General features: G+C 47.6%; 1 protein-coding gene across 1 annotated transcript in view; it reads right to left on the bottom strand.

Moving 5' to 3' along the window:
* The window catches only part of SLC24A4 (solute carrier family 24 member 4), a 137,206-nt gene that overhangs the window by 1,765 nt on the left and 113,555 nt on the right, over positions 1–21,886 (bottom strand). Inside the window, exons 10-16 of the mRNA XM_040333705.1 lie at positions 20,790–20,872; positions 11,958–12,130; positions 9,767–9,920; positions 9,184–9,350; positions 7,006–7,120; positions 5,892–6,004; positions 2,753–2,818 (exon numbers count right to left, since the gene is read on the bottom strand). Coding sequence (XP_040189639.1) covers positions 2,753–2,818; positions 5,892–6,004; positions 7,006–7,120; positions 9,184–9,350; positions 9,767–9,920; positions 11,958–12,130; positions 20,790–20,872 — 871 coding nt within the window. The remainder of the gene's footprint in view (positions 1–2,752; positions 2,819–5,891; positions 6,005–7,005; positions 7,121–9,183; positions 9,351–9,766; positions 9,921–11,957; positions 12,131–20,789; positions 20,873–21,886) is intronic.

Raw genomic sequence — 21,886 nt, 5'->3', positions numbered from 1 at the left:
GTGGCCAATATGGAGGACCATGTGACCTCCTTCCTGGTATGGGGGAGCATGTGACCTGTATGGACAGAATGTGACCTCCTTCATGGTATGGGGGAACATGTGACCAATATGGGGGAGCATGTGACCTCCTTCCCAGTATTGGGGAGCATGTGACCTCCTCCCTGGTATGGGGGACCATGTGACCTCCTCCCTGGTATGGGAGAGCATCTGACCAGTATGGGGAGAATGTGACCTCCTTCTTGGTATGGGGGAGCATGTGACCAGTATGGGGGAGCATGTGACCTCCTCCCTGGTATGGGGGAGCATGTGACCAGTATGGGGGAGCATGTGACCTCCTCCCTGGTATGGGGGAGCATGTGACCTCCTCCCTGGTATGGGGGAGCATCTGACTAGTATGGGGGAGAATGTAACCTCCTTCCTGGTATTAGGGAATATGTGACCAGTATGGGGGACCGCACTAACATCATAAGGAACGGGGAGAAGCTCAACCCTGTGTAAGCTCTGACACAGACCAACACGAATCTTAATGAGGAGTTAGACCCAGGGCACCCACAGACAAAAGAGGGGAGCCAGTGGAGTGTGGCAAAGGTGTGTATCACTGAGAGAGGGATGGGCTAATAGAGAGCCTGCCAACCTATTCTGATAGGTTACAGTGAATATGACTGATCTTATTCTGAGCTACAACTTGGGTAAAGTTGACTAAGCGACTCCTTTGCTATACTTTTCTGCAAAACTCCACCCATATCAGAGTTCATTTTAGGTGTCAACCGATATTGCCTTTTTTAGTGCCAATACCAATTTTTGGGCTGCCTTTTAGGCAGAAAACCGATATTCTGTAGATTTAAAGTTTTTATTTTTACACTGTCCTTTTAAAAAAAGGTATCCCTTTTATTGCCGTCACAAGGAATGTAAACATCACTTGTGACAGTAAAAAGTATCTGGGGTCTGGGGGATCTGGGGCCTATAAGACACTAAACCCCTCCTCTGCACTTTTTAAATACTTTCTATTTTTTTAAACTGGCACCTATAGGATGCCAGTAATTCGGGAGTGATGTCATGACATCGCTTCCGGGTTACTAGATCCGAGACCCAAACAAATCCAATTTCGGCTTTGTTCGGGTCTCCAGCCAGCCGGCGGACGTGCTGACTGGTCACTCGGGCCTCTCAGTGCGACGGGGAAGACCCGGGCGGAGCAGCGCATGGTGGGGGAAAGGGGGGGGCGTCCCCTCCTGCTGCTTGTAATAATAGCCGAGTACACCCCGGTACAACCCCTTGAAACAAGATCGGTAATATCGGCAAGTTTGTGACCGATACCGATTCTTCAAGAACCTTGAATATCGGCCGCACCTATAACTCATCAACATGGAAAGCTGCCATTCAAATAGAGAAGATCGTCTGTAAAACAGAACAAAAATTTGCCAAATTCTAAAAGATATAGCACTTAATTTACCAAGGGCTAGATTCAGGTAGAATTAGGCGGGCGTAGCGTATATCTCAGATAAACTACGCCGCCGTAAGTTTGAGCAGCAAGTCCTGTATTCACATAGAACTTGCGCTGAAACTTACGGCGGCGCAGTGTAACTGGGCCGGAGTAAGCCCGCCTAATTCAAAATAGGCTGGTTGGGGGCGTGTTCTATGTAAAATACTAGTGACCCAACGTATTTGACGTTTTTAATGAACGTGGACCTATCCCAGTGCGCATGCTCCAAATGACGTCGGCAAATCGGCATGCTTTCGACGTGAACGTAAATTACGGCCAGCCCCATTCACGGACGAATTACGCAAACAACGTAAAATTTTTAAATTTCGACGCGGGAACGACAGCCATACTTAACATTGGCTGCGCCATGTATTTGGTGGAATAACTTAACGCCTGAAAACCCCTTACGTAAACGGCGTATCTTTACTGCGACGACCGGGCGTACGTTCGTGAATCGGCGTATCTGATTTACATATTCTAGGCGTAAATCAGCGTACACGCCCCTAGCGGCCAGCGTAAATATGCAGTTAAGATACGACGCTGAAGGAGACTTACGCCGGTCGTATCTTAACAACATTTAAGCGTATCTCAGTTTGAGCATACGCTTAAAGTTGCGACGGCGGGGATTCGGACTTACGACGGCGTATCTACTTATACGCCCGTCGTAAGTCTATGTGAATCTGGCCCCAAGTTTTCTGATGGCTACTCTGATTATTAAAATTAAGCATTGCACAGTATACCATCAACCCAGCAGGTGGGGCTCTAGTCTTCTTTACACATATTTAGCCGTTTCAACTTTTAGCTGTGCGGAAAGAAGCTCCTTGTTTACAGAACTCATTGATTCATCATAGCAATGACTCTTCCCGTATTACATGGAGCTTTCAGTCAAACAAAGAAAGCTACACTGCTGGGCTGCCTCTTTAGTTAAAGGCTTTTTTTTTATTAAAACCTCCTCTTCTGTGGTCCCCCCCCCTGCGCTGTATGCTCCCCCTCTTCGATGTCTCCCCCATAGCAATCCACTTGGGCACGGCTGGGACAACCCCTGCGCGGCTTGACAATGACTCCCGCTGCTGCCTCTGTGAGGAGAGGAACACAGACCAAAGCCACTGCAGATGGGCACAGTGCTGGATCTTGATAAGGACTCAGGTAAATACTGATTACAGGGTTGGCAGCAGGTGATTGATAGATTACATTAACCAATGCATCTGACATTTGATAATGAAGGTAAACCCAGGAGAATCAACATTTGAGTTAGTAATAGCCAATACTCACCGTAAGGGCCACAGATCCCAGCAAGAGTATTACTGAGTAGACAAGCCCTTTGCTGTTTATCTTCACCTGTAACAAAGAAGCCACATGTGAAATTTCACTGATAAGCTTGATCTGTTGGGTGAGGTTCTAGGTTTGGTTTGAGAGTTGGGGAAAGGACTAGGTTATAATTTCGGTGTGGGCTAGATTTGGCTTGGAGCAGGGGACAGGGCTACATTTGGTTTGGGGTGGAGGCAGGGCAACATTTGTTTTGGGGTGGGGGTAGGGCCAGGGGTGTATTTAGGTTTTATGCCGCCCTAGGCCTGGTGAAACTCGCGCACCCCCTACTTTATATATGACGCACCCCTTCCTTTTCAAGACCCGTCCTGTCATTTTTATGGGATGAGGACAGAGGGACAGGATGGAATGAGGACAAGGGGACAGGATGGAAGGGGGACAGGGTGGGATGAGGACAGGGGGACAGGGTGGGATGAGGGCAGGGGGACAGGGTGGGATGAGGGCAGGGGGACAGGGTGGGATGAGGGCAGGGGGACAGGGTGGGATGAGGGCAGGGTGACAGGATGGGATTTCGCCGCCCCCCGCAAAGTGCCGCCCTAGGCCTGGGCCTTGTCGGCCTAGGCCATAATTCATCACTGGATAGGGCTACATTTGGTTTGGGTAAGAGGGCTAGGTTTGGTATAGGGAAGATGACAAGACTTTACCTGCGAAACCATGGAAAAAGAAATCGCTGGCAACCCAAAGCTTCTACTTACAGGAATATATTTAGGCACAATAGCAGTGTACAATCCACATGATGCTAACGCGTTTCAGCCATAGCCTTCCTCACGCTATAAGGAATGCTATGGCTGAAACGTGTTAGCATCACGTGGATTGATGTCAAGGAGAGAGTTAAGGAGGAGAACAAAAGAAAGGAGAAAGAGAAGGAGGACAAGGAGAAGGAGAAGGAGGAGGACATAGGGAAGGATGAGGAGGATGAGGTCAAGGAGAGAGTTAAGGAGGAGAACAAAAGGAAGGAGAAGTAGGACAAGGCGAAGGATAAGGAGGAGTACATAGGGGAGGATGAGGGAGAAGAGGACAGGGAGAGAGTTAAGGAGGAGAACAAAAGGAAGGATAAGAAGAAGGAGAAGGATAAGGAGGAGTACATAGGGGAGGATGAGGAGGAGGAGGACAGGGAGAGAGTTAAGGAGGAGAACGAAAGGAAGGAGGAGGACAAGGAGAAGGATAAGGAGGAGGACATAGGGGAGGATGAGGAGGAAGAGGCAGGGAGAGAGATAAGGAAGAGGACAAGGAGAAGGATAAGGAGGAGGACATAGGGGAGGATGAGGAGAACAGTGAGAGAGTTAAGGAGGAGAACAAAAGGAAGGAGGAGGACAAGGAGAAGGATAAGGTGGAGGACATAGGGGAGGATGAGGAGGAAGAGGACAGGGAGAGAGTTAAAGCGGAAATTCACCCAAAAAAAATTTTGAACATTAGATTGAGGCTAATTAAGGGGAGCAGAAACTGGTATTTTTTTTAAAATCAATGCCGTACTTACCGTTTTTGAGATAGATGTTCTCCCGCCGCTTCCGGGTATGATCTTCGGGACTGGGCGTTCCTTTTCGATTGACAGCCTTCCGACGGTCGCATACAGCGCGTCACCAGTTGCCGAAAGAAGCCGAACGTCGGTGTGGCTCTATACGGCGCCTGCGCGCCGGCGTTCGGCTACTTTCGGAAAAACTCGTGACGCGCTGTATGCGACGGTCGGAAGCCTGTCAATCAAATAGGAACGCCCAGTCCCGAAGACCCATACCCGGAAGCGGCGGAGAAGATCTCTCTCTAAAGCGGTAAGTACTGCTTCGATTTTTTAAAAAAAACTACCCGATTCCCCTTCACAAAATGAGCATCAATCTAATGTTAAAAAAATTTTTTTTCGGGTGAACTCCCGCTTTAAGGAGGAGAACAAAAGGAAGGAGGAGGATGACAAGGAGAAGGATAAGGAGGAGGACATAGGGGAGGATGAGGAGGAAGAGGACAGGGAGAAAGTTAAGGAGGAGAACAAAAGGAAGGAGAAGGAGGATAAGGAGGAGGACATAGGGAAGGATGAGAAGGATGAGGTCAAGGAGAGAGTTAAGGAGGAGAACAAAAGGAAGGAGGAGGATAAGGAGGACAAGGAGAAGGATAAGGAGGAGGACATAGGGAAGGATGAGGAGAAAGAGGACAGGGAGAAAGTTAAGGAGGAGAACAAAAGGAAGGAGAAGGAGGACAAGGAGAAGGTTAAGGAGGAGGACATAGGGAAGGATGAGGTCAAGGAGAGAGTTAAGGAGGAGAACAAAAGGAAGGAGGAGGAGGACAAGGCGAAGGATGAGGAGGAGTACATAGGGGAGGATGAGGAGGAAGGAGGACAGGGAGAGAGTTAAGGAGGAGAACAAAAGGAAGGAGAACAAGGAGAAGGATAAGGAGGAGTACATAGGGGAGGAGGAGGAGGAGGAGGAGGAGGAGGACAGTGAGAGAGTTAAGGAGGAGAACGAAAGGAAGGAGGAGGACAAGGAGAAGGATAATGAGGAGGACATAGGGGAGGATGAGGAGGAGGACAGTGAGAGAGTTAAGGAGGAGAACAAAAGGAAGGAGGAGGACAAGGAGAAGGATAAGGAGGAGGACATAGGGGAGGATGAGGAGGAGGACAGTGAGAGAGTTAAGGAGGAGAACAAAAGGAAGGAGAAGGAGGACAAGGAGAAGGATAAGGAGGAGGACATAGGGGAGGAGGAAGAGGACAGGGAGAGAGTTAATGAGGAGAACAAAAGGAAGGAGGAGGGGGATAAGGAGGAGGACAAAGAGAAGAATGAGAAAAGAGACATGGGAAAATTTGAGGGATGAAGAAGAGAACAAGGGGAATGATATGGAGGAGAACAAACAAAAGATGACGTAAGGGACAAGAAGAAAGATGAGGAAGAAAACAAAGGGAAGGATGAGGAGGACAAGAAAAAAAATAAAGAAGAAGAAAAGGAGAAGGATGAGGATCAGATTGAGGAGGAAACAAGAGGATCAGGAGGAGGATACAGGGAAAAGCATGAGAAAGAGGATGAGGAATATGATTCAGCTGATCTTTATAATCTTTATAATAATCACATAAAAATTGAATGACTTTTGTAACAACAGGACTTACAGTGGATCCGTAGTTAATCACCATGGTCTGCAGACCCCAAGGCACCCCAAGTCCAACCAGAATGTCAAAGACGTTGCTTCCTATTGTATTGGACACAGCCATATCTCCAAGACCTGAAAAGAGCCCATACAAGTCACTCTATACTGCGCATGCACACAGCCACACCGATATACCTGCAAGCCTGTAACACATTTTACTATTTATTATTTTAATATTTTTTAAAAACTGTATAAAAAAAAATATATATATATATATATTTTTAAAAATACAATCGTATCTGTGAAAGAACTTAATCTGGACATTTCTAATCTTCTGCATGTCCCAGGTCTGGACCAAAAAAAAAAACTCTGCCCCCAACTCTTTTAACCACTTCAGTGCCAGGCACTTACGCCCCCTCCTGCCCAGGACAATTTTCAGCTTTCAGCGCTATCACACTTTGAATGACAATTGCACTGTACCCAAACTAAATTTTTATAATTTTCTTCCCACAAATGGAGCTTTTTTTTGTGGCATTTGATCACCTTTGCGGTTTTTATTTTTTGCTAAACAAACTAAAAAATACCAAAATATTAGAATTTTTTTTTTTTTTTACTTTCTATTATAAAATGTTGTTTTCCCCTTCACTGGCAGGCATCACTGATGACATACGCCAGCGTAAAGATAAAGCTGCTCTCTAGGTGGCGCAGCCTATGCAAAGTATGGACGTCGGAAAAAGCGTATCTTTTTACGTCGTTTGCATAAGTCGTACGCGAATAGGGCTGTGCGCAAGTTACGTTCACGTCACAGGCATTGAGCCGACGTATCTTTGGGCGTAAATACGAGCATGCACGTGCATGCGCCGTTCGTTCGGCCATGCATCTACATGGGGTCAAGCCTCATTTAAATACAACACGCCCAGCCTACTTTGAATTACGCGCGCTTACGCCAGCCCATTTACGCAAGTGCTTTGTGAATACAGCACTTGCCTCTCTAAGTTGCGGCGGCGTAGCGTAAATACGATACGCTACGCCCGCGCAACGTAGAGCGGCCGTACGTGAATCTAGGCCTAAAGACCTAAAATGGCAATCAGCAGATCCAAGAGGCAAAAGATCTTTCAGTAAACGAGCAACTCTACCTTGTCTGGCCACGATCAGACTGGCCATACAGTCTGGGACACTAGTGCCCGCCGCCAGGAAAGTGATACCCATGATGACATCCGGTATGCCCAAGGTGTACCCGATAACCGTCACCTGAATGGAGAGAAATCAGAGGAGTACCATTCATAGACATGTAGATCATTTGTGAGCTGATTAGAATTGAAAATATCCACGATAACATTTCAGAGGGGAAGATATTTCCTGATGCACATTTGATTTTGTGCCAGTAATCCATTTGCAGGACATTTACAGTGCCTTGAAAAAGTATTCACACCCCTTGAAATTTTTCACATTTTGTCATGTTACAAATGTATTTTATTGTTATTTTATGTGATAAACCGACACAAAGTGGCACATAATTGTGAAGTGGAAGGAAAACTATAAAAGTCACCTAATTAGTAAACAAAGTCCACCTGTGTGTAATTTAATCTCAGTATAAGAACAGCTGTTCTGTGAAGCCCTCAGAGGTTTGAGAATCTTAGTAAACAAAAAGCATCATGGAGGCCAAGGAACACACCAAACAGGTGAGAGATAAAGTTGTGGAGGGTTAGATTATAAAATAATATCCCAAGCTTTGAACATCTCACGGAGCACTGTTCAATCCATCATCCGAAAATGGAAAGAGTATGGCACAACTGCAAACCTACCAAGACATGGGCGTCCACCTAAACTGACCGGGCCGGGCAAGGAGAGCATTCATCAGAGAAGCAGCCAAGAGGCCCATGGTAACTCTGGAGGAGCTGCAGAGATCCACAGCTCAGGGGGGAGAATCTGTCCACAGGACAACTATTAGTGGTCTCTCCACAAATCTGCCCTTTATGGAAGAGTGACAAGAAGAAAGACATTGCTGGAATAAGTCTAATGTGTAGTTTGTGAGAAGCCATGTGGGGGGAGGGGACACAGCAAACGTGGAAGAAGGTGCTCTGGTCAGATGAGACCAAAATGTAATTTCTTGGCCTAAAAGCAAAACGTTATGTGTGGCAGAAAACTAACACTAAAAACTAAAACTAAAATATACTAAAACTATCAACCGGAACACACCATCCCCACTGTGAAACATGGTGGTGGCAGCATCATGTTGTGGGGATGCTTTTCTTCAGCAGGGACAGGGAAGCTGGTCAGAGTTGATGGGAAGATGGATGGAGTCAAATACAGGACAATCTTAGAAGAAAACCTTTTAAGAGTTTGCAGAAGACTTGAGACTGGGGGGGAGGTTCACCTTCCAGCAGGACAACGACCCTAAACATACAGCCAGAGCTACAATGGAATGGTTTAGATCAGGGGTCTCCAAACTTTTCAAACAAAGGGACAGTTCCTTGTCCTTCAGACTTTAGGAGCGCCAGATTGTGGCTAGCGGGGCTAGAAATGTACGGGGTCCGGCATCAGTAAGAATAAATATGGCCTCAGGGTTGGTAGTCAATAGGAGGAGTAGTGCCCCTCTTAGTAGGAGGTATAGTATCCCATCATAGGTATCGGTGGAAGAAATAGTGCCCTATTGTTGGTGTCAGTGGGAGGAACGGTGCCCAAGGGCCGGATAAAGGCTAGCAAAGGGACACATCTGGCCTTTGGGCCACAGTTTGAAGACCCCTGGTTTAGTTAAAAGCATATCCATGTGTTAGAATGGCCCAGTCACAGCCCAGACCTAAATCTAAAAGAGAATCTGTGGCAAGACTTAAAAATTGCTGTTTACAGACGCTCTCCATCCAATCTGACAGAGCTTGAGATATTTTACAAAGAAGAATGGGCAGAAATGTCCCTCTCTAGATGTGCAAAGCTGGTAGAGACACCCCCAAAAAGACTTGCAGCTGTAATTGTAGAGAAAGGCGGCTCTACAAAGTATTGACTCCGGGGGGCGCTATACAAATACCCCCCACACTTTTCACATATTTGTAAAAAATGTTGAAGACCATTTATCATTTTCCTTCCACTTCACAATTAGGTGCCACTTTGTGTTGGTCCATCACATAAAATCCCAATAAAATACATTTACGTTTTTGGGTGTAACATGACAAAATATTGGAAATTTCAAGGGGTATGAATACTTTTTTTAATGCACTGTATCTGCTATTTCAAAATGCACAACAACTCCAGCGAATTGGGATCAATTAATCAATCAATAAGTTATATGAGAGAGAGATCACATGCTAAAAACTCACCATCCAGACCATAAGGTAAGAGAAGATGGCAATCCATACTGTGGAAAGAATGAATGTCAGCATGAAGAAGTTCTCCCAGCGTGGTCTGCTGCAGTTCGGGATGGTGAAGTACAAGATGCAGATTAATGGCCAGGAAAACGCCCACTTGAACTTGTTCACACAGCCACCTAACAAACATAAAGCATAGATTGTCAGCTCTTCTGTTTAGAGCAGGGGTCCTCAAACTATGGCCCCGCGGGCCGCATCCGGCCCGCCAGTGTGATTTACCGACGTATATGTGCAGGAGGCGGTCCTTAAGTGGTTAAACAGAAATGGAGGTGGCCTTGACAGGAAGGAGCGGGTCATATTTAAATTAGGGGGTGTCAGGCCTAGGGCAGCACAAAACCTAAATGCACTACTGAGGTTGGGTACAGTGTAGGAATAACCTCATGGGCGGGGTACTACTGAGGTTGGGTACAGTGTAGGAATAACCTCATGGGCGGGGTACTACTGAGGTTGGGTACAGTGTAGGAATAACCTCATGGGCGGGGTCTCTGACACTCTGACCATCGCATTTTTACTAAAGATGACATTGGGATCTTACTGGGCACTGAGAAGGGCACCAGGTAGTTTGTGGTGTCGGTGTCCTCTTGATATTCATCCTTGTCTCCATGTAGAAGACCATTCTCCAGGAGTTCCTGCTTGCCATCCAACGTCACGGAACTCATACCATTAGCAGAGTGGAGGAGTCGCTGCCTCTGGAAAAGATAATGGTGAAGGCCAAGTAAATAGAAACATCTGGAAGGTCTGGAATGCCGATTGTGAGCAAGAGATTTTCATCCAACATCAGTACCGGATCTCAAAAATGCTATTTTTGCTGGATAGGCACACATTCATTTACTACAGACCCATTCCAAAATATTGTAGCATCTCCAATGTGTTGGAGACAACGCAGGACTGATTGAATCGGTCGCTGGTCCCAAGCGGGTGGTTATGTGGGTGGATCAGAAGGATTCCATCCGGTAGGAATGTGCCCGATGGTGGAGAGTGGTCTTAAACCCTCTCGGGCTTCTGCCTTCTTGGTACGGCCTCAAGGTCGTTAGACTGAGGAGAAATGAGGAAAAGAAAGAGCGCCCAGTATCCAAAAGAATTGCCCCTCCAACCACATCCGTCACTCCACCAGCCTTCTTCAGACAGTCAGCTAGCCTGCAGCAACAGCCCTGAAAAAGCGTGAATCCTTTCTACCGAGATGCGTTGGCTTGATGTACTTGTTTCTTCCCTCAATAAAAATTCTTGAATCGACTTCCAAACTCGCAATTCTTTTGGATACCGGGTGCTCCTCTTTTCCTCATTTCTCCTCAACATATTGTAGAAAGCCTTCTCAGAAGAATGGAGACTGTTATGGGAGGGAAGGGAAAGGTGGGAAAGGGGAGGTGCATTGGTTTGGGAACTGAATGTCCAACAAGCTCATATAGGTGTAAATAGTCCTGGGCAGAGATGTATTATGGCCTAGGTCGACAAGGCCCAGGCCTAGGGCGGCACTTTGCGGGGGGGCCGTGAAAAAGTCCTCATCCCACCCTGTCCCCCTGTGCTCATCCCACTCTGTCCCCCTGTGCTCATCCCACCCTGTTCTCATCCCCCCCTGTTCCCCTCTCCTCATCCCACCCTGTCCCCCTGTCCTCATCCCACCCTGTCCCCCTGTCCTCATCCCACCCTGTCCCCCTGTCCTCATCCCACCCTGTCCCCCTGTCCTCATCCCACCCTGTCCCCCTGTCCTCATCCCACCCTGTCCCCCTGTCCTCATCCCACCCTGTCCCCCTGTCCTCATCCCACCCTGTCCCCCTGTCCTCATCCCACCCTGTCCCCCTGTGCTCATCCCACCCTGTCCCCCTGTGCTCATCCCACCCTGTCCCCTGTGCTCATCCCACCCTGTCCCCCTGTGCTTATTCCACCCTGTCCTCATCCCACCCTGTCCCTCTGTCCTTATCCCATGAAAATGACAGGACAAGTCTTAAAAAGGAAGGGGTGCGTCATATATAAAGTAGGGGGTGCGCGAGTTTCACCAGGCCTAGGGCAGCACAAAACCTAAATACACCCCTGGTCCTGGGACAAGGTCATCTAGAGCCCAGGGTGAACATGCCAAATTGTGCCCCCCCCCCCCATGGATGAGCATCATGTGTCAGCACAAATCCCCTTCCCCCAAAAAATAGAGCGCTAATCTGCATGCTTAGCTCAAATCCTCTAATTCCACATATGCTTCCAGCACAATTCCCCCCCCCCCCAAATTTTTTTCCCCTTAGCTAGCACAAATCATCTACCCCTCAAATTTCCCCTCCGACCACAAATCCTCTCTCACCGCCTACTCCAAATCCCCCCCCCCAGCACAAATTACCCTCCACCTCCAATCCCCATCTTAGCACAACCCCCCCCCCCCCTCCAAATTTCCACTCCTGCCCCCAATCATCTGTACTAGCACAACCCCCCCACCACCACCACCACCATATTACCCTTTTCTAGCATAACCCCCCATCCTAGCAGAAATCCTCTTCCCCTATCTCTCCTCTCAACACAAATCCCCTCAACCCCCCACTCCTAGCACACCTCTCCAAATTTCCCCACCTAGAACAATTCTTACCTTTTGCTGCCCCCCCATTCTTTCTTGTGGTGCCACCCACCTCACATGATACCACAGTGCCCGGGGCAGCCGCTCCTCCTGCCCACCCGTTGTCCAGGCCCTGGGTGTAACGGTCAGGGGGTCTACAATCTTTTGCCCATTTAGTGCACATAAGCAATACCTCATTAATGATCAAGCGGCTTGCCATGCGTAGCCGCGTCCGCGGTGGGAATTTGTTGGTGATCATGATCCGTAACCCGGCTTCAGGAAAGCGATATTTGGGAGGGCTGGAACAGATGATCTCATCCACCATCACTACTGAATTTTGGCTGTAAAAACGCTGGTCGGTCTTCACTGTTTACCGGAAGAGAACGTTCACGTTCATTAGAAAGACAAGATAGTAAAAAGCCGGTAAGCCTTCATGAAACTTTATACAAAAAGAACAATAATGGACATTTCTATAGACATGAAGGCTTCAACTGAAAATGATGGTGATAAATTTGGAAATTGAAGGACACCGCAGAAGCCATTCCTGGCCTAAAATGGCGGATAGCTGGGTAACGCCTCCGCGGAAAATGTTAATGGATGAAAGACCAAATGAACCCAAGGCTTGATCTATCATCGACGGGTCTCCATCAAGTTGGACCACAAGCCAGCCTCTTAGAAGTTCAGGAACACCATTGGGGAAGATCTAACCAAGGCAATTCTCAGCAACGCCCAACTGGCATGGCCATTTCAAAGATGGTGTCACCCTACCCTAGTAGGTTTTTTATAACGTAGAATAGAAAAATATCTAATTGCAGGAGATAGACACCCTGGCCCAGATTCTCAAAGGACTTACGGCAGCGCAGCGCCATGTACGCCGTCGTAAGTCCTAATCTGGCACATCGTATCTATGCGACTGATTCTTAGAATCAGTTACGCATAGATATCCATTAGATCCGACAGGCGTAGTCTCTTACGCCGTCGGATCTAAACTGCAATTTTTTTTCTTTTGCCCGCTAGGTGGCGCTTCCGTCGATTTCCGCGACGAGTATGCAAATTAGCTAGATACGTGAATTCCCGAACGTAGGCGCGGCCGACGCAGTAAAGTTACGACGTTTACGTTAGGCTTTTCCCGGCGTAAAGTTGCCCCTGATATATGAGGCGCAGCCAATGTTAAGTATGGCCGTCGTTCCCGCGTCAAAATTTTAAAAAGTTACGTCGTTTGCGTAAGTCGTCCGTGAATGGGGCTGGACGTCATTTACGTTCACGTCGAAACCAATGACGTCCTTGCGACGTCATTTGGAGCAATGCACACTGGGATAATTTACGGACGGGGCGTGCGCAGTTCGTTCGGCGCCGGGACGCGCTTCATTTAAATGATACACGCCCCCTACCCGCCGAAATTGAATTCCGCCGGGTAATTTACACTATGCCGCCGCAACTTTACAGGCAAGTGCTTTGTGAATAAAGCACTTGCCTGAAAAACTTGCGGCGGCGTAACGTAAATCAGATACGTTACGCTGCCGCAGAGATACGCCCAGTGTACAAGAATCTGGGCCCTTATTGCAGGAGATGGACACCCTGGGTAGATTCAGGTAGCTTTGCGCAGTTTTTACGGAGGCGCAGGGCACCGTTTTTGCCCTGCGCCCCCGCAAATTATCTGCGCTACCCTTGATTCACGGAGCAGTCGCTCCGTAAATTGCGTGGGCACTCCGGCAAAATGCCCGGCGTAAGCGCGCGCAATTGAAATGATCCCGTAGGGGGCGGGAATCATTTAAATTAGGCGCGTTCCCGCGCCGAGCGTAGGGCGCATGCTCCGTCGGGAAACTTTCCCGACGTGCATTGCGGCAAATGACGTCGCAAGGACGTCATTTGCTTCAAAGTGAACGTGAATGGCGTCCAGCGCCATTCACGATTCACTTACGCAAACGACGTAAATTTCATATTTCACGACGCGGGAACGATGGGTATACGTAGCATTGGCTGCCCCTGCTATTAGCAGGGGCAGCCTTACGCAAAAACCGACGTATGCAAACGGCGTACGCAGGGCTCGCGTAACGTTGTGAATCGGCGTTAGTATGCAATTTGCATACTATACGCTGACCACAACGGGAACGCCACCTAGCGGCCTGCGTAAGAATGCAGCCTAAGATATGACGGCATAAGGAGCCTTATGCCAGTCATTTCTTAGGCTGCAGTCGGCGTAACGAGGTTCCTGAATCAGGAGCATTCGTAACGCCGGCGCAGGTAAGCAATTGCGCTGCGTAACTATGGTTACGCAGACGCAATTGCTCTTTGAATCTACCCCCCTGGCTGTGGCCTTCTGAGAAGGGTGTAGACAGAAACAGGGGAAGATCACCAACGGAATCTCTAAACAGTAAAAAATAAGTCAATCATTGCCACCTAAAGACTGTAATGATCAGTTTTCCGTGGAGCGGATCATTCATAAAATGTTTACATGTAGCAGGTTTTAAGTTCCTGGTGCAACAATACTAGAAGAAAATTAGAGTTATTAGTCATGCAGGTTAAACAGGAGTTATGAGCTTATAGGCAAGATTAAGCAGACAGGAGGGAAGAGTTGAAAAGTTAAGCTGGAAACGTGAAAATAAATCGAGTTTTTGCAGATAAAACAGCACAAAAAGTCCAGTGGCAGCACTGTGGCTTAGTGGTTAGTACTTCTGCCTCGCAGACATGCTGGTTAGGGTTAATTTCTCCACATTGGCCCTGGTATGTTTGGTAGGAATGTTAGATTGTAAGGACCAAAATGTATACTTTACAAATATTTCTGGCCAAAATAAATCAGATTTATAAATGAATGCATAGAATTGTAAATAATTAATAAGCCCCTCCCCCTTACATTCAGGAATACCTAGCAGAGTCCCCCCTTACACCCATGTGTGTTCAACAGAGTCACGCTTTACATCCAGGAGTGCACAGCAGAGTCACCCTTACATTCAGGAATACCTAGCAGAGTCCCCCCTTACACCCATGTGTGTTCAACAGAGTCACGCTTTACATCCAGGAGTGCACAGCAGAGTCACCCTTACATTCAGGGGTGCCTAGCAGAGCCCCCCTTACATCCAGGAGTGCACAGCAGAGTCACCCTTACATTCAAGGGTGCCTAGCAGAGCCCCCTTACATTGGGGAGTGTTCAGCAGAGCCCCCCTTACATCCAGGAGTGCAAAGCAGAGCCTCCCTTATACCCAGGCGTGTCCAGCAGAACCCCCCCTTACATTTGGGAGCACCAAACAGAGCACCCTTTACATCAATAAGTGCCCAGCAGCGTCCCCTTACATCCAGGGGTGCCCAGCAGAGTCCCTCTTACATCCAGGAGTGCCCAGCAAAGTCCCCCCTTACATCCAGGAGTGCCCAGCAAAGTCCCCCCTTACATCCAGGAGTGCCCAGCAGAGCCCCCCTTACATCCAGGAGTGCCCAGCAGAGCCCCCCTTACATTCAAAATTGCCCAGCAGAGTCCCCCTTACCTCCAGCAGTGCACAGCAGAGCCCCCCTTACATTCAAAAGTGCCCAGCAGAGCCCCCTTACATCCAGAAGTGCAGAGCCCCACTTAAATCCAGAAGTGTCCAGCAGAGTCCTCCCTTACATCCAACTGTGCCCAGCAGTGTCCTCCTTACATTCATGGGTGCCCAGCAGAGTACTCCTTACATCCAGGAGTGCCCAGCAGAGTCCCCCTTTCACATCCAGGAATGCCCAGCAGAGCCCTCTTACAATCAAAAGTGCCCAGCAGTGTCCCCCTTACATCCAGGAATGCCCAGCAGTGTCCCCCTTACATCCAGGAGTGCCCAGCAGTGTCCTCCTTACATCCAGGAGTGCCCAGCAGAGCCCCCTTATATCCAGGAGTGCCCAGCAGTGTCCTCCTTACATTCAGGGGTGCCCAGCAGTGTCCTCCTTACATCGAGGAGTGCCCAGCAGAGCCCCCTTATATCCAGGAGTGCCCAGCAGTGTCCTCCTTACATTCAGGGGTGCCCAGCAGTGTCCTCCTTACATCCAGGAGTGCCCAGCAGAGCCCCCTTATATCCAGGAGTGCCCAGCAGTGTCCTCCTTTCATCCAGGAGTGCCCAGCAGTGTCCTCCTTACATTCAGGGGTGCCCAGCAGTGTCCTCCTTACATCCAGGGGTGCCCAGCAGAGCCCCCTTATATCCAGGAGTGCCCAGCAGTGTCCTCCTTACATTCAGGGGTGCCCAGCAGAATCCCTTTACATTCAGGAGTGCCTTGCAGTTTCATTCTTACATCCAGGAGTGCCCAGCAGAGTCCCCCTTTACGTCCCGGAATGCCCAGCGGAGCCCCCCTTACATCCAGGAGTGCCCAGAGAGACAGAGACCAGGCGAGAATGTGAATACATTAGATATCATATTGAGTGGCTGAGGACATTCAAACAAATTACTTTGCATCAAAAAAGAAAAAAAACAAAGTGTGGGTTATTGGGGATCTATAGTTCCAGCATACACCTTTATTCTGCACACTGAGGCTTGTAAGCTTTTCTCCTGCACCATGAATGCACATTTTCCTTCTAACTGCTAGAAAGCAAGTGATTGGCTATTCATGTGCAGTGCACACTCCATGCCAACCATGGGAAGATGGAGCAAGGGGGCAGAGAATCGGCACAGGGCGGTACATGGCTACAGCATGCATTAGTAGTGAATGAGGGGGGCATAGTTCTGCATCCTTGCCATGGGCACTGGAAGAACCTGTCTCAGTACTGCTAAAGACTACACTGCAAGAGTTGTAAAAAATGAAAAGCCAGCAGCTACAAATACTAAGAAACATGTTTTACAGTCCATTCACTGCAGGAAATTGGCACCAGTGGCGGCCTGTACGCTCCCAGACTTTACCCTCCCGACTGTACCCTCCCCACATTAACCCTCCTGACTGTACCCTCCCCACATTAACCCTCCTGACTGTACTCTCCCCGACTGTACCCTCCTGACTGTATTCTCCCCAACATTACCCTCCTCACATTACCCTCCCCGACTGTACCCTCCCCACATTAACCCTCCCCAACATTACCCTCCTCACATTACCCTCCCCGACTGTACCCTCCTCACATTACCCTCCCCGACTGTACCCTCCCCAACATTACCCTCCTCACATTAACCTCCCCGACTGTACCCTTCCCAACATTACCCTCCTCACATTACCCTCCCCAACATTACCCTCCTCACATTACCCTCCCCGACTGTACCCTCCTCACATTACCCTCCCCGACTGTACCCTCCCCAACATTACCCTCCTCACATTACCCTCCCCGACTGTACCCTTCCCAACATTACCCTCCTCACATTACCCCCCCCTGACTGTACCCTCCTCACATTACCCTCCCCGACTGTACTCTCTCCAACATTACCCTCCCCAACATTACCCTCCTCACATTACCCTCCCCAACATTACCCTCCTCACATTACCCTCCCCGACTGTACCCTTCCCAACATTACCCTCCTCACATTACCCTCCCCGACATTACCCTCCCGACAGTACCCTCCCTGACTGTACCCTCCCTGACTGTACCCTCCTCACATTACCCTCCCCGACTGTACTCTCTCCAACATTACCCTCCCCAACATTACCCTCCTCACATTACCCTCCCCAACATTACCCTCCTAACATTACCCTCCCCGACTGTACCCTCACCGACTGTACCCTCCTCACATTACCCTCCCCGACTGTACCCTCCCAGACTTTACCCTTCCCAACATTACCCTCCCCAACATTACCCTCCCCGACTGTACCCTCCCCCACATTACCCTCCCCACATGTACCCTCCCCGACTGTACCCTCCCCGACTGTACCCTCCCCGACTGTACCCTCCCCGACTGTACCCTCCCCGACTGTACTCTCCCCGACATTACCCTATCAGAAGCCCTATCAGAAGCCATGTGATTGGCTCTCAGAGTGTTCACATGATCAGGAGCCCATCCTGCTGGCCATGCGTGTGCACCCCAAACACACATGTCTTTCACTGCAGCCTCAGCTGCACTGGACAGTGTATGAATGGGAAGTGCTCTGTGCTGAGCAGCTTCCTGTTCATTCACAAACGGAGGCATAGAAAACACCGTTTACTATGCTTCAGTTATGAATGAACACAGAGAGAGAGTGTGTTCATTTAGAAAAGGAAGCGGTTGGTAAATTACATATTGATCAGTCCTTCCCCCACTCTCCATTCTGTAACATCCCCCCAGCAGGCGGGGGCAGAGGAGTGGAGGGAAGCCAGCAGCACTGTGGTGTGGGGGGGGGGGGGAGCAAAATGGGGGAAGCCCAGGCAGTAGGGGGAATCTGCACCACACCTGGCACACCAGGCACACCTGCCACACCCCCTGTGCACACCTATGCTTCTGACCAGAAGCCATGTGATTGGCTCTCAGAGTGGTCACACGAACAGGAGCCCATCCTGCTGGCTCCTGATCTGAAGCCGTTCGATTGGCTCTCAGAGTGGCCATATGATCAGGAACCCATCCCGCTGGCTCATGATCAGAAGCCGTTCGATTGGCTTTCAGAGTGGCCACATGATCAGATTCAGGAACCCATCCTGCTGGCTCCTGATCAGAAGCCGTTCGATTGGCTCTCAGAGTGGCCACATGATCAGGAACCCATCCCGCTGGCTCCTGATCAGAAGCCGTTCGATTGGCTCTCAGAGTGGCCACATGATCAGGAACCCATCCCGCTGGCTCCTGATCAGAAGCCGTTCGATTGGCTCTCAGAGTGGCCACATGATCAGGAACCCATCCCGCTGGCTCCTGATCAGAAGTCATTCGATTGGCTCTCAGAGTGGCCACATGATCAGGAACCCATCCCGCTGGCTCCTGATCAGAAGCCGTTCGATTGGCTCTCAGAGTGGCCACATGATCAGGAACCCATCCCGCTGGCTCCTGATCAGAAGTCATTCGATTGGCTCTCAGAGTGGCCACATGATCAGGAACCCATCCCGCTGGCACCTGATCAGAAGCCCTGAGATTGTGCAATAAAGCCCACTTTCCCGCCGCCTCTTATAGGACTAAACATATTAGACACAATACGGGAATTTTTTTTTCCTGCAGCTGTGTAAATGCTTGAGCCATCCGCATTGCAAATGTTTTGTTTTAATGAAAAGACCCCCGAAGAGTGCGGTCAGCAACAGACAAGGGACAGAGGAGCAGCAAAGTGCAGTCACTGCGCAGGAGAAATAAGCAGGAAGCCGAGGCTGCCCATGTAATGAACAAACACCACATCTATTAGAAGTATGAACTTTACATAGACAAAGGTTTATAAAACATTCAAGCCAATCGATAAAACTAGATACGTTCAGCGGAGACGTGACTCATTGTAATGTAAACTCCATAGGAAGCAGGACGTGCGTCACATCCGGGGCCCCTGATCCCATTACTCACATCCATGAGGGCCCCGTGACTTCTGATACAACATTTTATAACTCCGCAGAAACCAACTTCCCGTTTTACATTCTATTTGCAGCTCGCACCCCCCCCCCTTCCACCCCCACCTTTCTTGTGAAATCGCTGAGAATTTGCTTGCGATTGGAAAAACTCAGGTGACTGCGTTGCGTTAATGTACCATGCCCCCCCCCCCCTTTTTTATTTTATTTTTTTTTAACAAAAATATGTATTAGAATACAAATTAGCCTAAATGTATGAAGACAATACAAAAATGTATCAGAAAATATATTGGCCTTAATTTAATGAAGAAATTATATATTTTAATTCTTTTTATTAAATATGTTTTAAAGCAGAAAGTAAAAAATATATATATTTTTTTTCATTGTCTCTTTTTTTTTTTTTTTTATTTTTTTTTTAACAAAAATATGTATTAGAATACAAATTGCCCTAAATTTATGAAGAAATTCGATTTTAAATTTTTTTTTATTAAATATGTTTTAAAGCAGAAAGTAAAAAAAATTTTTTCCCCAACATTGTCGCTCTTTTTTTTTGTTTTGTTTTTTAACAAAAATATGTATCAGAAAATATATTGGCCTTAATTTAATGAAGAAATTATATATTTTTTTATTGCGTATGTTTTAAAGCAGAAAGTAATATATATATATATATATATATATATATATATATATATATATATATATATATATATATATATATATATATATATATATATATATATATATATATATATATATATATATATTTTTTTTTTTTTATCATTGTCTCTTTTTTTTTTTTTTTTTAACAAAAATATGTATTAGAATACAAATTGCCCTAAATTTATGAAGAAATGTTATTCTTTTATTTTTTTTATTGAATATGTTTTAACGCAGAAAGAAAAAAAACAATATTTATTTACTTTCTGCTTTAAAACATATTCAATAAAAAAAATGTAAACAATTGAATTTCTTCATAAATTAAGGCAAATATGTATTCTGATACATATTTTTGTAAAAAAATAAGTGTATATTGATTGGTTTATGCAAAAGTTATAGCGTCTACAAACTATGAAATATTTTTATGGAATTTTTTTTTTTACTAGTAATGGCGGAGAGCATGGACTTATAGTGGGACAAATCAGGCACCTAACTGACACTTTTGACACTTTTTGGCGCCCAGCGACACTGAGGCCCCTTTCACACTTGTACAATTTGTCCGTTTTTTTTGAGCCTATTGAAGACTCAGGCCCTAATCTTGTGATTCAAAGAAATTAAAAAACCCCATTGGAATCCATGCGTCCGGCGCCCTGCATGTAGATTAGGGGGCGGGACTCATGGATTAGAGGGGCGGCGCCCCTACGCCCCCTGCATTACGGGCCGCCACTTGTCACTTCACTGGGTATATGTAGTGCTTTATTACCACTTAAATGAAACTGAACTAATAATTGAAGATTCTGGAGAAACCAACGCGTTTCGGGGATGCATCCCCTTTCATCAGGGCCAATAAACAAATATGCTGTATCTCTGCTGAATTGTATATATTTCTTTGTGGTAGCGGCGAGCTCTTTCCTCGTGTCTGCTTAGTCTTACCTTTCCGCAGGAGGGGAACTGAGGGGTCGTCACACACAGGGTCACAATACACATTACCATCCTGCAGCTCGTTGCCGACCGTGCCGTTCCCCAGGTTTTTCCGCTTGATGGTGAACAGTTTCTGCATCTTCATGTTGTATCTATGGAAGGAGAAGAGGGAGTGAGAGATGCCAGAGGCCCACTGAGAGGGAAGGAGTCTGCACCCATCAGATAGTTCTTCATAGTCTGCAATAAAGTATCGATCGATATCTATCATTTACATTACTAAAATCCCATAAAAGCTTTAAAGCAGTATTGAACAGTCAGCCGTTTTTAGCTTCAGCCAATCAGGGCCGGGCCGGGGGGGGGGCATGTGGGGCGCTTGCCCTGGGCACTGTGCTACACAAGGAGATTGGGAGGAGGGGATTTGTATTGGAAGGGGAAATTTGGAGGGGGGTAGAATGAAAGAGAGAGAGAGAAAAAGATAGATAGATAGAGAGAAGGAAAGAGAGAGAGAAAGAGATGGATAGATAATCAATAGAGATAAAGAGGGTGATATAGAGAGATAGATAGATAGATAGATAGATAGATAGATAGATAGATAGATAGATAGATAGAAAAGGAAAGAGAGAGAGAAAAAGATACATAGATAATCAATAGAGAAAAAGAGGGTGATAGAGAAATAGATTAAAAGAGAGAGAAAAATAGAGAGAGAGAGAAAGAGGTAGACACTAAGGGCCAGATTCAGGTAGAATCGCCGCATCTCGGCGGCGGCGTAACGTATCTCATTTACGTTACGCAGCCGCAAGTTTTACGGGCAAGTGCTTGATTCACAAAGCACTTGCCTGTAAAAGTTGCGGCGGCGTAGCGTAAATCCTCCGGCGCAAGCCCGCCTAATTCAAATGATCCGGGTAGGGGGGCGTGGATCATTTAAATTAGGCGCGTTCCCGCGCCGATCGTACTGCGAATGCGCCGTCCCTAAAATTTCCCGACGTGCATTGCGCTAAATGACGTCGCAAGGACGTCATTGGTTTTGACGTGAACGTAAATGGCGTCCAGCGCCATTCACGGACGACTTACGCAAACGACGTTAAATTTTCAAATTTCGACGCGGGAACGACGGCCATACTTAACATTGGCTACGCCACCTAGGGGGCAGCTTTATCTTTACGCCG

The sequence above is a fragment of the Rana temporaria genome, chromosome 13 (genome assembly GCF_905171775.1).
Source record: "Rana temporaria chromosome 13, aRanTem1.1, whole genome shotgun sequence".
Classification (NCBI taxonomy): domain Eukaryota; kingdom Metazoa; phylum Chordata; class Amphibia; order Anura; family Ranidae; genus Rana; species Rana temporaria.
This window is presented reverse-complemented; position numbering and strand designations above follow the sequence as displayed.